This window comes from Hydractinia symbiolongicarpus, chromosome 2 (assembly GCF_029227915.1).
Source record: "Hydractinia symbiolongicarpus strain clone_291-10 chromosome 2, HSymV2.1, whole genome shotgun sequence".
Lineage (NCBI taxonomy): Eukaryota > Metazoa > Cnidaria > Hydrozoa > Anthoathecata > Hydractiniidae > Hydractinia > Hydractinia symbiolongicarpus.
The window spans coordinates 5,897,899-5,916,293 of record NC_079876.1 but is presented as its reverse complement, the minus strand read 5'-3'; the positions used below and the strand labels follow the sequence as shown (position 1 = coordinate 5,916,293).

The window sequence follows — 18,395 nt, the reverse complement described above, 5'->3', positions numbered from 1 at the left end:
TTTTTGCTTTTAATCCGTTTTTTATGAAAGTATTCCTAATATGTATGGAACTAATATGTATGGAAAAAATTATTTATCCGATGAAGTTTTTTATCTGGTTTTTATATATTCTCGCGATTAATTGAGTTTAACCACATCCAACATTTAGCTGATAATACTTATAAGCCAATAAAATTGTGGGTTCGTCCAATTATTCGTCAATTTTGTCCCCCTCTATAGCTTTATGGCAAAAAAAGTGCATAGCGAGCCTATAGACTCCCTGAAAAATAAGCAAATTTTGCGACAACACAAAAAGTTTACCGACAAAATCCTTTGTTACGTGTCAGGGCGCGTAAAGCTTTTCCGAATCTATAATCTATTTGCGAACATTTTGTGATAAACACTATTTTAACTCTTTCTAGTGATATGACACAAGCGTTATCATTCCTCGAAACAGACTTTTGACAGAGCGGTAAAATTTAGGGAGAGTGTACACGGAGTTCAAACAATACATACCTTATATAATGTGCACCCTTGTTCTCAGGGCTTTGATAAACGCATACTGGACCTCAGAGCTACATATTTGAGATAAACTTGAAAGTACTTTCGAGGATTTATCTCAAAGAGCTCTGGGGACGAGAATGAGATAAACGAATTGTTATGCATCTTAGGTTCATTGGAAAAACAAGTCTTCGATATGACCGAGAAGAAGATAGAATATAAGAGTGGTGGAAGGGGGTCGAAATATGTAAAGGGTTTTAGCGCATGGCTATAGTGAATTCATATTAAAATGCGACATGGCGGCTCGCTGGGAATGTTACGAACCAAAAAAAACTATATACTTCGTGTTGCTTCAAAAAACTGAGTAATATTTCAGAAATAATTAAATAAATAAAAAATTAGAATAACGTACATGTACACAGTGCTAGCACTTCATATAATACCCCATCAAAATACGAAGTAGGAAGAATTGAAACAAGAATCTCGCTGAAAAATTAAAGTGACATCATCAGCGCTATGGTAAAACGTCGAGTTACGGAGAGATTAATAAATGAAGTAACGGGTATTCCTAAAACACATAGACTGGAGTAAACCTATTTAATATGTTTACGATGAGACATGCATACATTCAGCCAATATATGCAGTTTCGTATATGCCCTACACTAAGAAATAGGCATATATAACATCGTATCGCATGCACACTTTATGTATCAATGTCGCATCATGTTTGTTCACTACAATATGTGAGAGGAACACATTGACGTTCTTACACTAATAACTTGCATTGAGCGTCAGGCTAATAAACTTATACTTTATATATTTCATAACCAGTGCGAAAAATTGGTTCAAAAATAGTGTTACAACGGAGCAGAATTTTTAAAACAATCTACATTTAGGCGGAGACTTCATGAAGTTACAACTTCGTACATAATGACAGATATATTCATCCAGCACGTTCGGATTATCGTATTACACTTTCTTGGTACTTCAGTGACATCGCTTCATTTTTTCGTTCTGGCGTGAGATGATGTATAATCTAAAAACAAAAAATAATATACTACATCATGGGTAGAACAGCATCATGGGTAGAACAGCATCATGGGTAGAACAGCATCATGGGTAGAACAGCATCATGGGTAAAACAGCATCATGGATAGGTTTCCACTTAGATAGATTTAAAGCTTCATAGAGCAGTAAGCGTGCAACTTACATCGGAAAATGAGATGGCACAACAAACGGCGGTGAAACTTCGAAAATACGATTTTTTACACATGTAATTTCATGAAACATTTCGTAGTAAGCTTACCGTCATGCTTTTGGGATCAATATCTTCAACATTTTCCAAACTTCCCTGATTACTTATTAAATTCTCACTACCTTTGCAATCCACTTGTATACCAACAATGCTGTGAGACTGAAAGAAAATTAAAATATTACAAAAAATTGAGACAAAGTTACAAAACCACAGCAAAACAAAACAACAACAAAATGGATACTAATAATAACATTATCAACCTAAATTTTATTTTACGCCATCAAACGAATAATTGATAATTATTAGAATACCAGGTTGTCAATAAAACTACAAAAAAGTATCAGTTTGTAAGACTATAGCCAGTTGTCAATTAAATTTTAAGGAGTTACATTTTGATCAGCGAGTTTTAACACTTCACTATCAAATTTTGAAACGTATCTGGCTATTAATCTAACTTTTAAAATGCACCTAGTTGTCAACCGAACTATAAAAACATACCTGGTTGTCAACAGCCACAGAAATACGATTTTCAAATTGCGCAATGTGCAACAATAAATCTCTCTTGCTTCTTATCTGCGTCACAGTTGAGACAGCTTTTATTGATTCCATCAAAGCATTTTGCAATGGTGCACCACCGTCACTAACGCCAAGTAAAGTGATATCATTTTTTCCACGCTTTGTGTATACTTCCACTTGAAACGGGCAAGCCTAAAAACCGGTTGGGAAATAAAATTTGGATAGTTTAATTAAAATGTTTTGCCAAGAGGTGTGGTGATTACATCGTATTTCATACAAGTCCTAGTGATTAGTTTCTGTGCATGCGCACTAAGAAACGTTTTGAAAGTACAGGTTAACTTTCATGCAGAAGGATAAGTTTTTAACAACCAATGAAAATTCAAAAAACGCTACCATTTTTTAATGTTATAGAAATTGAGCATATTGAGAGTCTTTTGTTAATGTCAATTTTTCCACCATAACCCGTGTGTTAAAGGTAAACTTCAAGTGTAATCCGTATTTTAGTTAATGGCCAATTCCCAGCATGTCCCGTTTACGGTAACTGTAACTCGTTAAATGTGAGCGTAATGCCTAACTCTAACTCTGTTAATGGTGATTTCCTAGTGTAACTCCTTACTTCGGTACAAAAATTTCCGACCGTTTGTTTATGAATATGTCCTAGTCTAACCAGTACTTGTGTTAAAGGAACTTTCAAAGCCAAATAAGTTGTAGAATTTGTAATCCATACCTTTGTCAACTGCAATTTTCTAGTGTAACCCATACTTTCGATAGTAATCCACAGTTCGTCTTGGCCCCCGTCTGGATCACGTGCTTCCATAAGATTCAAATTCATAAATCCATTTGGTGTGATCTCAAACTGTGGAGTAACTTCAATTGTTTCTATAAAACAAAGGAACTGTTAAAGGGTATGGTTACATTGGCTACAATAACTTACTGAAAAAAACAAAGAAAGCACATTGTTAATAACTGGTCTTAAAATCTGTTGTTATGTGCAGGATATCCTACGAGATTGATTCAAGCAACTTTTCTATTTCAGTATAATGCCTTACAATTTTTACATCGTTTTAAACTTATTCTGTAGTGGAGAACAGACACCTTTTTTTGGCTATGCAATGTTTCTTCATCCAGAAATTATTTTAAATTCACACACAGATACAAATAAAAACATGAACAGTAAAAATATACAGATACTGAAAATTAGTTGTGATTGATATCAAAATATTTTTTTTATTCGTTAACACAACAAATACACCAGAAGCAGATTCTATATAACAAAACCAACTGAAATACACTACCTTTGACAACATCCCAAGCTTCATCATCGCAACCTTCTCCGCTCGCCCTCATTTGAAATTCATTAAATTCTTCTTGGCTTAAGTATCCATTTCCATCAAGATCACAACGATAAAAAATTTCCATCAACGTATCCCTAAATGACAAAAAGTTAAATGACATAAGGAGACAAAGTTCTATGCTCCTCGCTTTGAGTTGTGTATATCTTTTGGGTGATCTGCACTTTTGGTTATTACGATGAGCACCTGATTTAACACAAAATCATCAAATACCATGGGGCAAAACAAAAGCCCCCTATTTTTAAAACACACTTCCCCTATTATTAGTAACCCCTCCTCCTATTTTAAAGAGTACGCCGCCCCCACCACTCCCCTCCTTCACCCCTATTACTTCGAGGTCAAGCCCTTGTAAGGTATATATAACGAAAACACACTATTACTTTAAACTCATATTCCAAGACATAAGAAAGCGCTTTTAAAAATATACGGAACATACAAAAACCAATGTTAAATAGTTACAACAAATTGATAGTAAGAAAATGTTCTAGTAAATTAAATTGTACTCTTGCTAATTCCATTTGTCTACTTTGTCTGCCTTGTATAACCACCACCAGATGTGACTAATTATTTTTTCAACAAATCAATTAATATTGGTTCATATAATCAAGTCGTATCATCAACTTGTGTTTTTATTCCACAAGTACAGACTTGCAGAGCTAGTTAGCCAGTTCATTGATTGACATGTTAGGTAAAATATCAAATTCAGACTTCTTGACTGCTTTAAACATTTTTAATTGGTGACTAGGAGTAAAATTGACTTCCTAAAAATACTTATCAAATAATATCTAAGCAGGTAAAGCAAAATCGGTTTTTTTCTTACTTTGATACACTTATGCTACCCCATTAAAAACCACGTGACTCTAGCTGAGGTCCGAAATGGCAGGCTATCGAGACTATTCTTATTCTTCTGATTATGTTATTTGACAAATTATTTATCCTAAGGGAATTGTTTATAACCAAGACGAAATTGTAATTACCTGCATGGTTTTGTCAGCTTCGCATCTTCACCACGTCCTTTCACTAAACTAACTTGTCCACTGTCTGACTCTTCTGCGTAAAGTTTATTTCCAGATGAGAATGACAACAAGTTGTATACTCCAATGTTGACATCGGCTTGGAGGCAATATTTCTGTAAAGACATAAAATGAATCAAAAGTTTCATGCATGTCAAACTGATCACATAACAAAGTGTTTACGCTGTTTTGATCTGACAACTTCTCAATGAAAAAATATATAACGAGTGAAAGGTAAAAAGGGAGGAAAGCCTAAGAAGTGTTTAGTGACATAAAAATGATTTGGCGTAAACGTTGAAATGACTTACTGCAAAAGAGGTGAAAAAAAGGAACTTACTCCATTGATTAATGAATTGGTGAAGGCAACAAGTTTGTTCCCGTGTGATTCATCCACAAGAAAAAGCATCATATCACTGTCCAAGATCTCATCATTGAACTTACCTATGGCGATATTGAATTTCAAAAATGTTACTTATACTGAATCAAAAATTGGTGTATACGAAAACATTTTTCTGGTACAAATATATTTGACCACGTTATTGGGATCAGTATATGACCATATTGATGTGTTGTAGTATAATATTTTATTTATCGTCTCTATGATCAGAAATTATGTTATAACGCCTTAAAGTTCATGAAACAGTTCCTACTTTGTCCATAAAAAGTAAAAAGGTCAATTTCTTCTAAACTCAGATTAATGCTACAAAGCATGATACTCTGTGTCTGTTCATTATTACATATCGCCTTAGCAAATCCTTAATAAACACCTGGGAACCAAATTACAACCGATAATATTATCATACAGCAATTTCACATGGATTAAATTGGTCATTTCGAAATTTAAAAAAAGATAATCATTGCCCAAAAATGTGCTAAACTTTGCGAAGTAAAGATTTTTTAAAACAACATTACCATATTTGGGAGGAGCGGGTTTAATGGTAATCCACACAGTTGTCGGTTGAGTGATTTTCATTTGATAGTGGTGACTTTCTATCTTGCCATTGTCTTCTTTGTAAAAACATCCTTTTGTGGAATGAAACTGCCATCTCTATAAAGAACAAACAATTTGAACCTCTTGCTATACAATGGATATAAAATCATATTTCTGAAAACAACAAATACAATATTTAGCTTTATTTGTGATAAATGCTGGTAAAAGTCCAAACATTTTTAGGTATATTAAGGCTAAACACATTCATTAAGTGGTATACAAAATAACAAAACAGCAACATACATTGAGATCTTGAGGTTCATGTTTTAATTTCTGAGCAACATTTCTCTTTATTTCATCCTTAGCTTCATCATTCTTTTTTTGTTCTTTTGCTGAAAGTTTTGATGTTATGGAAGATCGAGATGTTTTCTTTTCACTCCCTCTTTCATCCTGCATCACGCTACTTCTTTTTTCTTCCTTAACATTAGATAAATTTCGATGTGGTTTCCCCCTCTGCGGAGGAACAACATCATTTAAGCTTGCCTTTTTATCAAAGCTTTGTTTTTGATCGGGTTTTACATCAGTAGCATAAAACTGGCGACATTGTTTTGATGTAGCATCCATCATGTCACAGAACTGCAGCAAATAAAACAACTTATATTTAGAGAGATGACTGATTTTTTTTTAGTTACAGCTAAGGAGCTATATGTAATAATTTTTGTGTTAAAAATAAAATTTTATTACTTCTTCATAATCTAACTTTCCATCACCATTAAAATCGGCATCTTCAATCATCATTTTAACTTCTGATTTTGTCATTCTTTCACCACGCTAGATGGAAACTCATGTGAGATAAAATTGTGTTATTTAGTGTGAACATAGGAATAAACATGAAAAAAAGTGAATAAGATGACACAGAAAAGCTATAACACTGTTTAAGCACACACAAATATTCATGTTCTGTGAAATATGGAATTAATCGTATGTTTGCGTAGTGTAAATACTGGTGTAAACTCGTTTTTTTTATTAGTGCTTCTTCCAAAGGAAACAAAAGCAAACAAAATTATTAGTGTTTTTATCCTTCCTTTCAACAATAAAAACATTACTAATATGTTTCAAACTGGCATACCACTCACAAACAGTATGTTATTGTATTTTTAGAAATGTAAAAGGTAAGAAGTTACTACCTTGGTTAGCACTTGGAATAACTCGTCATGTGTTATATAGCCATCTCCATTACGATCTATCTTTTGAAAAGCTTTTAAGAGATCCTTCTTTGTTGGCTTTTTCTCTTGCTTCACAATTGAGCAAAACTGATTGAAATCATACGAATCTAAAAAAAATAAAGATTATGAAAAGGAAGAGAGGCATTCAATAACAAAATAATACCACTAAAAATTTCATCTATAGGTCATAAATGCTATCTGGAGCAACAAACTATTACATTTTTTCCGAATAAAAAAGGACATAATAATCATACTTTATTTGTGATAGTGGCGAAATTGTCATTATGTTAGATGCTTGTCAAAACAGTGTGGAAAACCACAAAGCTTTGTTCCTCAGACAAATTTGCACATCATCATCATCATCATTCTCGGCTTAACGTCCGTTTTCCATTCTAGCAAGGTTTGGACGGGGTATATTAATGACCCTCTTCCAATCTGATCTAGACTGTGTTAGATCTAAACTCGACTTCATCTGTATCAATTCTGTCCTTATAAAAACTCCTGACAAGTCTTTCTCGGTCTGCCTCTGGGCTTTGCCCCAGGAACCATCAAGTCTCTACACTTTCTTATTCAATTATCCTCCTCCATTCTTTCCAAGTGCTCCATCCAATTCAATCTTCTTATCTGGATAACATCTTTAATTCTACGGATACTTAGCCTGCTTCTTAGCTCATCTGAACTCTTTCTGTCTCCCAGACTGGCGTTACACTCGTTAAGAAAAATGGAATTAAATGACTTACCAATACTTGGACCCCAATACTTTTCTAATGTCTTTTTGGAAGGATTGTATCCTGCATGCTGAAGCACTAAGATAAATAAATTATAAAAATAAACAAACTGTCATGAGGTAAAAAGACAGCACTGAATTTTTGTATTTTTCAGTTATCCTATTACATTGACTTGCATTATAATGGTAACAATGGAAAGGTTAATGTATGCCACAGTTTTTTATATCCACATCAGATTGTTACTTGATGTGGTAAAACTCACATGTATGTAAGTTATGTTTAGGCAGTATGATAGAGTGTTTCATTTAACCTTGATAATTTCTGTTGATGTTAAGCATGGCTTTAAACACTTCAGATGTTATTAAGATGTTGTTACCATAGCTATACAATGTGAATTTCATACAAAACTCATGTTTATTTCACGTTAACTTGCTACCAACCAGCCACCTTAAGGACCCACTCACAAAACCAACTGATCAATGGCAAGTTGGGTATGACTGTGACTGCTTATAGCTAACAAAACAGTCAGGGATAAAACTGTTTATGATTCCCATCTTCATATGGCCGCCTAGAATATTGGGGCCTGAATTGCAACTTATTGTACTATAGTAGCCATTTTTAATCAAATTCTTGATCAATTACACAATGAAATGTTTTTTTTCTTATTGATCAGAACTTTTGGTCAAGCAGACTTCACATTAGATTTAGTATCACAGTCACCAGACTGAACCCAGTGGCGTATCCAGAGGGTTTTAGACGCCAGTATACTGGTTTGGGCACTAAAACTAATTTTAAATAAAAGAAAATAATTAAAGAGATCTGACTCTAACCAGCAACAAGGTCAATGGCATTCTTATACATGTATCAATCAATTTTATTCTGTAGATAGACTAGAAATTGTAAACATGTAAGAGGAAGAAATGCAAACTGTTTTGTAGCTAAACATTACAAAAAGGCACCCCTGAACTATACATTAGTAAAATCAAATCTACAAATTTACAAAAACTGTTTTAGCATTGCAATTTTTATAGATTCAGGACGAATAAATAGGGTAAAAATTGAGTTTGAAATAATAAATGTTTTGTTTCAGTTACAACATTTTCGTTCCAATTGAGAGAACGTTGAAAGAAAAATCAACATTAAAAAAGAATTGAGTCCAATTTTAGGCTCTTTTTAGCCAATTTTCAAGGTTCGAACTGAGAAGAAAAAAAAGTTAGACAATTTGAGCCGAATTTAAATTAGTTTTAACGGATTATTAAAGGAAATGATATTGTCCGGTGCAAACAGACAATCATTAAACTTCCAAGATGATTTTTGACAAGTCAAGCTGGCACAGAATTTGTAGATCATCCCTTAGTGATGTAAACAAGATGTTTTTTTCAACACTAATTTTATTGATATGGTTAACCTACCTTGAGGAACAGAGAATATCCATATGTCACAGATGTGCATATTTTACATGGCTAGCCTCACAAATATCGAGGGATAAACCCTGTCTATTATTTCCAGGAGGGGCCATGGCTTAGATGGAGAGTCCTAGAGTAGTTAACGCTCATTTTGAGCAACGCAGACCTAATTAGGGCCCGCGCTCTACTAGACAACTCCCGGCAACATCCAACGGCCCACACAGTTTGCCATCTTCCCAATTTCCCTCACATGGCTTGGGTAAACCCGGGGCTATGGTAACATTCACTCGCCCATGTTGAATCGCCGTCAAGAGGAATCGAACCCCGGCCTCCCGCACAGAGTACGAGAGCTATAACCACTAATCTACGGCGCCATAAAACTCACAACCAGGGAATGGGTACACATTCAATTACAAATCATAAATTCAATGCATAAGCTGGGCCAACGAATGGCAACAACAAGTTACGTGTAGAGTGATCTATTTATTCATCAGTATAAGGCACTGATAGATCAATAACTTAAGTACTTTAAACTAAGTTTATAAGCTTTAAAATATGGAACACGTATTCATATTCTGATGAAACGGTGTCTGGTAAGAATATGGAAAACCTGTTGTACAGACAATAACACGATAGTCTCCAAATTCTGGGGAATTGGCATATTATTTGCTGTGACAAAGGGCTTGCAAAGACCAAACTTAACATAAGAAAACCTTATTTTCATAGTTATTTTGCCAGTATTATGTACAAAAATATGCCAAAAATATTTTAGATTGAGGAATTTTCTTGTCTAACATGTGGAAGAAGTGCTCTGTGAGATAGCTGCAGACCAGGTTTGGACTGTAATACACATGTACCTTTGTGTCAACTATTTTAATAATGGTAGCTAGCGGTCCTAGCACTCTTAGATACAGTACCACTTGAATGTAACTTTACATGTACGCAAGTTAAGGTTGTGTTTTTGTAAAATCATGTTTACATAAAAGTAATTGCTACCTGCTTACAATACCCGTTTCGATAACTTGCGCATTGCTACGTGTTTAAATTTCGGAACATGCGGTTGAAAATCTATAATTATTTTGCTGTCTTATAAACATTTTACTCTGCGAGAGAAAATTAAACACAAAGGCCATTAAATTAAAGTAACACTATTGCAAAAAAACACAAGCTTTTTTAAAAAAAATGCATATCCAATCGTCTTAATATTTAAAAAAACTAATGCTGCGATAAACTTTTAGTAATATTCCTTTTTCATTGAAGCATAATTTTTAACATGCAAAACTTTTAAAAGTTCTTCTTACAAAAAGCAACGTTTAACAACACACACAGAAAAACCCTATGTTCAGGACTTTTCCCTTCACGATAAGATTTCGAAAACAAATCAAATTTTAATGCCGAAAAAAGAAAAAATCTAAAAAACTAACTTTTTGACGTTCTTAATAGAACAAAACACAAGCATTTCTATCCCCACTTTCCGTTCTTCAACTTTTAAAATGCAATCTAAAAAAGCTTTTCTATCGGCGTTTTTTGTTCTTAAATTTTTAAAATTCGATCTAACAAAGCTTTTTTATCGCCATTCTTTGTTCTTAAATTTTTAAAATGCAATCAAAAAAAGGATTTTTATCGCCGTTCTACGTGCTTAGGTCGAACACCTGGACATTAAAACAATGTTTTCATATCATTTGCTTCCATTTCCCGGAGGCTAATTGTAATTTTTAAGAAAATTGTTTGCATGATTTTTAAGAGTTACGCATACTTTATGTGCAAAATATAACATTTAGCTCTGTCATCATCATCATCATCATTCTCGGGTTAACGTCCGTTTTCCATGCTAGCATGGGTTGGATGGGGTATATTAATGACCCTCTTCCAATCTGATCTAGACTCGATATTTGTGAGGCTAGCTAGCCATGCAAAACATGTGTTTCATTCGGCGTGTGCAGCTATATGGAGTACGGCTCCGTATAGGCAAGCGTATACGGAGTATAACTTCATATAGCGACATGTTTACTCCCTATAGACAGAAATATTTAAATATCTCAAAGCCGCAAGCGGCGCAGACAGCTTTGAGAGTATAATGCCGAGACTGGTTTGGCTAGAAATTAGCGAATGCAGCATGAGCGTTGAAGTCTAAACTAAGCATTCTTATTAAAAATTTAATCTGAGCTATTCTAGTTTAGGAAATTGTGCCTAAAACAAGCAAATAATTTGTGTAAGAAGAAAAACATCTAAAATATGCGACAAGCATGCAGAGTACCAATTACCGTAGATAACAGTTCCATCTAATAAAAGTTCGAGTTAAATGGTGGTGGACCAACAGTTCACCACATGTTAATTGCGGTTCCTGAAGTAAGTACTTATACCTTGTTGAGAGGCTTGGCTTTGATTGCATTCAGTATTCAAGTGTCAACAAAGATGGCTACTAGCATCATTGAAGGATATACTTTAGAAACTCAATGTTATTCCAAATCTAGAATGGTAGACTAGTGAAAAGGGTGGTCACAAGGCATGAACACTAGGGGCCCTCAAGGTAACTAACCAATACTGTTGTAGATCCAGGCCCCTAAGATTGCCTTGCCTACCTATAAAATGGGAGCAGCTAAAGTCAACTAGTTTCCATCATCACATTTTGCTAATAGTTTGGTTTGCCCACCCACCCACCCTGTTATTATATATTTTTTCTTTTTCTTTTATGTACATCAATCACTTCATGTACTGGCATCAATGTCCACAACTGTCACCATATTAACTAATTCTACAATCAACCACGACCCTTATGTTAACTCGATAACCGGACTATCATCCGACACATGACGAGTGCATACGATACCAATTGATGTAGCCCCAGAGGGTCTTCTACAACGAACTATAACACGCAACGATACTACGAACTACAACACGCAACGATCTACAACGCAAGATGGAGGGATCAATTGGCATCAAAGACGCGCGCTCGCTTACACTAGTGCTCTTGCCTCAAGGTTTTCTTGGTGATCCAAATTTGGCTACTTGCGATTGCCAAGTTTTTTGTCCAGAGGTAGAAGCACTGTTGACCAGCGCTGGTGGGGATGTCGGGCTTCCTTCGTCAGCCAAATGGGATGAAGATGCGTTTGTTTCCCTAACAAATGAGGTGCGTTTCCACGAGATACGCCATAGCAGGTAGTAGGCAATTTCCAAGCGAGTTGCTGAGGTGTAGCCGATTTCCAAGTGAGTCGCGGAGATGTAGGCAATTTCCAAGCGAGTTGCTGAGGTGTAGGCGATTTCCAAGTGAGTCGCGGAGAGGTAGGTAATTTCCAAGCGAGTTGCTGAGGTGTAGGCGATTTCCAAGTGAGTCGCTCAGATGTAGGCAATTTCCAAGCGAGTTGCTGAGGTGTAGGCAATTTTCAAGTGAGTCGCTCAGATATAGGCAATTTCCAAGCGAGTTGCTGAGTTAGTGTTTCCACGAGATACGCAGACGTTTCCACAATAAACGCCTTACTAAGGGTAAGGATGGAAACACACGCATCTGGTTTGGGCCCCCCTGATACCAAACCTGACATCCCCCCCCTTTCCCCAAACACAAGTGTAGTTATGACATGAAACAAGAGAAATATACTTCTAACATTATCTGTCATTGTTGTTGTTTGCTTTCGTGTTGTTGCTTCAGAACCATAGCAATTAACCAGTGTTCGAGTTACTGGCAGTCCAACTGTATGATGTAGTTTACTATTTGCATTTTGTATGAAGTTTATTTTTATGGCTTCCATTATATTCATTTTAAGCTTTATAACTTTGTTTTGTATGTTTCTATATGCAATAAAACTAACCATACAATCAATGACTTTTTCTTATGTTACTTTAAAATTGTGTACTTTTATACCAGCCATTGTAAACCTTAACTCATTAACAATACATCGAATTCTGTTCCTACCAAACATTTCACACTCTGCATACTTAGCATGGCACACTCTGTATACTAAGCCTGTCGCACTCCGTGTAGCATACTTCGTATATTAAGCATGTCATACTCCGTATACTAAGCATGTCACCCTCTGTATACTACATCTCACATTCCATATACTAAGCCTGTCACACTCAGTATAGTAATCATGTATATAGCATACTTCGTATATGAAGCATGTCACAGTCCGTATGGCATACTCCGTATAGAATACTCTGTATGACATAGTTCGTATAGGATACTCCGTATGGCATACTCCTTATAGCAAATTCTGCATACTCCCCATAGCGAATTCTGCATAACATACTCTCGGTATCTCATAATCTGTATTCCATAATCCTTTTATTGCAATCAAACTAATGTTCCCACACTCCGTATAACTACAATATACCTGGTATGTTTACGATGGATAAAAAGTAGGAAAATGACGTGCTTGTCTTTTTAACTTGTTCTTTATGGTGATTATTTTTTATTTTTTTTTCGGAAATAGTTTTAAACAGTCATATATTGCAATATTTCCACTTTAATAACATTTGTTGGCAGACTCCGTATAGCTAAACCAAACTCTGTATAGCAGCTATCAGTTAGGAAAATCCTACATTTGCAGTATACTCCAATTGCGGTATAAAATTTTTTGCTCTTGCCCAAGAAGGCTTGCATCAACAAGGTTTTTTTCGTTTTCGCATCGGATGGCTAAAAATCGCATCCAGTGAAATATGTCATCGGGAGCGTCAGGCTATGACCTTTATTCTTGCCTGCGGGAAAAAAAACGTATTACGCGTTTGTATACTGCAATTGCAGTATAAGGGACTATGCATGAACGTTGTGGGAATAAAGTTTGTATACTGCAATTGCAGGATATGAATTTGCGGCATACTGCAATTGCGGTACATATCCTGCAATTTCAGTATATACATTTTTTAAAGAAACTTTTGTCTTAAGTTAAACTTAAGTTTACAATTCCCCAGCAGGTGTTATTATAATTTTTTAAATCTTAAACTTATGATCTTAGAAATCTTGGACGTTCGATTTTTAATGCAGCTGTTCTAAATTCGAATCCTAATGTATAAATAACAAATTTAAGAAAAATTGTTTCAGTGTTCTTTAAGAAGTCATTAGAGAGGTAAATAACACTTGATCGACTGCGATAGTAAGTCTCTTTTATTTGCATTACTGTTCACAAGTGGAATAACCTGTTTAAAAACTGCTAATTAATTGCTTTTTTCATAGCTTATCAACTCAACAAAATGGATCCCTTTCAACCAACTTTGGATTTATCCAACGAATCATCTGAAAGTCTCCCGGTGTTAAAGGATATTACAAGCAATATTAGAAATTGCGGCCCGTTAGAAATTTCAAATTTTAATAATTCGTCATTTTTTAATGCATCCTCGCCCATTCAACCATTCACTTTTTTAACTCAGCAGCGCTCCACAAACACTCATACAAATATTTCAAATGCACCCAATATCAGAAAAACTCCGCCTTTAGGGCAAAATCGAGTTACAACAACACAAATGGGCTGCTACGGAAAATGCAGGACTTAAAAATGACAACTGGGGACGAAGTGTTTCTAAAAGTCTTCAAGGATTATGGCAAAGACAATTGCTGTGTCAAAAAATTTGCAACTCTGCCCGTTCTTTTGAATGACCGAGCAGCGATTTCAGGTGCACAGGCTGCTGTTGCTCCATTGCCGTCGATAGAACTTTTGACTGAAAACTCGCCATCAAAGGCGAGAAAAAAAAGATTCAAATATGTATGTCAACTTTGCGGTATCGAATACCATAGTGACAGGGACAAGCGATATGACTCATCGTGGATTGGTTACGAACATACTGGCTGCGACCGGTGGCAGCATTATAAGTGTATGGGCCTGATAATCAATTCGTTTCTGTATGTTTTGATCTTCCGTCGTCAGTGCTATTTGGATCCCTGTCGTTATGATATCAGCACTTTTCGTTTTCAGTATGCTAATCCGATAGTTCTTTACGATATACTTGCCAATGTTATCAAAAAATAAATCCACTGGTCAATCAACGCAAGTTAGCGGTTTCGCTCCTTTTTCAGATAGCCAGTTTTTAAAGGTGGTATAACAACCGCCAGGAGAGGTTTTTCCGTTCATCACCGAAACAACTTTAGAACCTGAAATTGATGACTGAATAAAGTTCCCAAGAAAGGAAAAGGAAAGAACAAGTTGAAAATTTCTTAAATAATAACACATTTCAACAGTATTGATAAATGACATCTTTTTCTCTGTGGACGTGTTGGACATATCTAAGCCAGTTACTCCACATAAAAACAAAACTAACAAACGATTCCGCTCTTTAATGTATCGGTCTACATCTTGTTGGATCAGGAAATTGACATCTTTGTATTTTTTTGATATTGTTACGGATTCGTTTTCTAACTTATCAATGAGGTTATGCAATAAGTATGCGATTGAATTTTCTTTGGCAAGTTTAGGTGTTTCTAGTGTTGGTACAGTTTCCTGAACATTTGCAGTTACGGATGTACTAGCTATTTCTTTTTGGGTGGTTTGCATGTCGATCGTTTCATCTACGTTTCTGTATCGCTTATAATAAGTTGTACAAAGATATTTAGCTCGTAATGGAAATATCTTCTTTTCTTTGAAATCATTAATTACGCTCGCTTTGTACCTTTTTGAAGAACTAATATCGTAGCAACCATTGCCATTGATGTCAGTATCATTGTGCAGAATGCACTTACATTTTTTTGAAAAATCTTTGTTCGGATTTCTAAGGCTACGCTTCATGTTTTCATTTTTAAAATAAAACAAGTGATATATATATCGCAATTGCGGGATATTCGAATCCCATATATCCCGCAATTGCGGGACAAAATTTTCAGATTATTTTTATACCGCAAATGGAGTATACCGCAAATGTAGGATTTTCCGAACTGGCTATACAGAGTATTACTCCGTATAGAAACCACACTCTGTAGGTCACATATGCACATCTTTCCGTCTATCTATCTATATTATTATAATTGATATCTATTGGCTATATACTTTAAATTAGCTCAGCCCCAAAATTAGATATATTATATTGACTTACGCAAAATTAGTTCCTCTGGAGACGATATTTCTTCTTCTAAATTCTGCATAACTGATAAATAAATTCCTTCGCATTCTTCGAGATAAGCATCATCATCTTCTTCGTTTCTTCTTACTGATGATTTCCTGTTAGCGTTGATAGAATGTTTGCTTGAATGTCGGGACATTGCTTCAAGCTATAAACGAACGTAGGTTTCGCTGCGCTTCTAACAAGAATTTGCAGCCTCAATCTGTCTAGCAACACTTTTAATTTAATAACACGCGATTCATGTATAAACAAACAAAATGAAAGATGGCAAATTATACCCCTCGGGACGGTTGGGTTTATTCAATAGGTATCGCATTTTCCGTTTGATGGCCGAGCGCGAGCTAACAATTTTACTTCAATGGTGGTAAGAATTAGAATTCTTGGAAACACTGGCCCGTTCCACAGCAGCCACACACACCGTAGAACAGGTGGCTGGCGATCTGACCAAATCGTTAGCTGGGTCCTAAATGGTGCAAAAAAAACTGCTTCAACTGATTATACCCAATTCTGTTAGAGTTTTCCTGAATCGTAAGAGTAACTTAAATAATAATAATCTCTTGTATCATAAGTTTGAGAGTTCCAGTCTTTTATGGTTTAGTATCCAGGTAGCTTTAGAGCATTGATTTACTGGAAATCCTTAGAACAATGTGGTTAAAAGCTTATCTACCTCCCAATTAAAAAAGTAATCGAACTCAAAGTATTTTATTTATATATTACACACGCACAAAGAGTGGGAAATAAAGATGTGGATAGCGCGTTAACAGTGATTTTTTGCTTTTGAAAAATTTTCATAGCCTAATTAGGTTAGCATAGCAAAGTTCTCCTAATTTAGCTAATAGCCTAATTAGTTTATGATATCCTAATTTGTTGTTTTCCCTGACGTGGCCCAGAATTTTATAGGCCTATTCGGCGATTCGGTTCAGCTTTGTTGCCGTAGTGATGATTGACATTTTGCTTAGTTGACGAATCACATTTATGCTACATCCGCCATTTTTAAAATTTTGCAGGGTGAAAACAAACCTAATTTGTAGTGGGAAGAGTGCTAAAAAATGTGAACGGAAGAATAATTAGCTAATGAAAGGTAACCACAATAAAAAACTGTCTGGAAATGATGCTTAGCTATCTAGATTTTGCTCCAAAAAAATATCTTTGCTCAAACTTCCTAACATTGTTCTTAAAACTCCAAAATGTGCCTAGCTCTGCACTCTCTTCACCTAAAATAGGAACCAAACCGAATCGCTGAATATATACACGAGATTCACTGTATATTGTTGGTAAAAATAAATTCTACTACTATATGTGACTGTCCAAGGGAATGTGATAACAACCACTTAGCGTTAATTAGTGTTTAAAGCGCTAATGTTAACGCTTTAGTGCTAACAATTGACGCTATAATGTCAATAGCGCTATTAAAAATTGTTTTTGTAATGATAATAACGTTAAGACGATAATAATAATTAGCGTTAAAATAGCGCTATTAACGTTAAAAAGCTTGAATATTCCATTTTAAATTTTCGTGTGTCAGCAAAATTTGTTTTTCACCGCATGTCAAATAATACGAACAGAGCTGAGACCTTTCCTGCACGACTTACTGCCTGTAGCTCATTTCGACCTTCCGTTGGGCAAAATGTTAGATAGATTTTTGTCTTGATGGCACACTTTTAGATCTTATTGAATAGTCCTGGTCCTTTTAATCCTAATTCACCAACTGCTGATTTAGTTAAGAACTACGTAGACATAAATCTCTTTTGCCTGGCCCCTTCGTCTTTGGTAACCAGGTCTTACACAAGAAATCCAGCCATGCGGTTCTTAACTAATGTGGAGGTGAACGCTGACAGAGCACGGATGAAGCAAGTCTGCAAAACTGCACTTACAGGCGGAACAGACATTTTATCATGGATTTAATTGCAGATAATTTCTTTATTTGACAAAACAATTGGAAACCATAGCAGGTCAGAATTTAATGGATTTTTTTATACCAAAAGTGTTATCCAAACAATTTTATAAACAAAACCCACGTGCGGTATATATATATATATTTTTTTTTTTGTATAAATTTTATAATATAGCTGAAATTTCCGAATGAATTTTGATGTTTTATTTAAGTCACATGGATAAAGATTTTTTTTATAAATTTGAAAACGAAGCATATTTTTCATATTTGCTTGTTATGATCTGAAAAATAAACAATAAATTTATGAAAATGCAGTTATTTAGTTAGTTAATGAAATTATAGTCATGCATACTATTTCGAACATGTAGAAAAGGAAGTTAAGATTGAGGGAGTCACTATACCAGTAGACGCTCGATCATCATTGGGGTTCACGATTCAGACGTCCCCCACTTTTCTACAGCCGCAAAAAGAATGCGCAACAAAGATCCATCCTTATATTAAGTCATGACTTGGCCTTATTATTTAAAAAAGCTTGAGAATCTGTAGACA

General features: G+C 35.1%; 1 protein-coding gene across 1 annotated transcript; it reads right to left on the bottom strand.

Moving 5' to 3' along the window:
* Positions 1-821: 821 nt before the first annotated feature.
* LOC130628668 (EF-hand calcium-binding domain-containing protein 7-like) lies at positions 822-16,156 on the bottom strand. Its single transcript, XM_057441655.1, has 13 exons — positions 15,926-16,156; positions 7,515-7,580; positions 6,736-6,881; positions 6,293-6,379; positions 5,852-6,184; positions 5,530-5,665; positions 4,955-5,058; positions 4,582-4,733; positions 3,548-3,681; positions 2,980-3,131; positions 2,235-2,444; positions 1,788-1,895; positions 822-1,517 (listed from the first exon to the last, which is right to left on the bottom strand). The coding sequence occupies exons 1-13, from the start codon at positions 16,089-16,091 to the stop codon at positions 1,443-1,445; spliced, it is 1,869 nt and encodes a 622-aa protein (XP_057297638.1). The 5' UTR covers positions 16,092-16,156; the 3' UTR covers positions 822-1,442.
* Between the last annotated feature and the right edge of the window lie 2,239 nt (positions 16,157-18,395).

Coding starts and splice junctions, on each gene's coding strand:
- LOC130628668 (XM_057441655.1), bottom strand. CDS start 16,091: ATGTCCCGACATTCAAGCAAACATTCTATCAACGCTAACAGGAAATCA. Junction 5,059..5,529: donor ACCCGCTCCTCCCAAATATG/GTAATGTTGTTT, acceptor ATATCGCCATAG/GTAAGTTCAATGATGAGATC. Junction 3,132..3,547: donor AGCTTGGGATGTTGTCAAAG/GTAGTGTATTTC, acceptor TTTGTTTTATAG/AAACAATTGAAGTTACTCCA.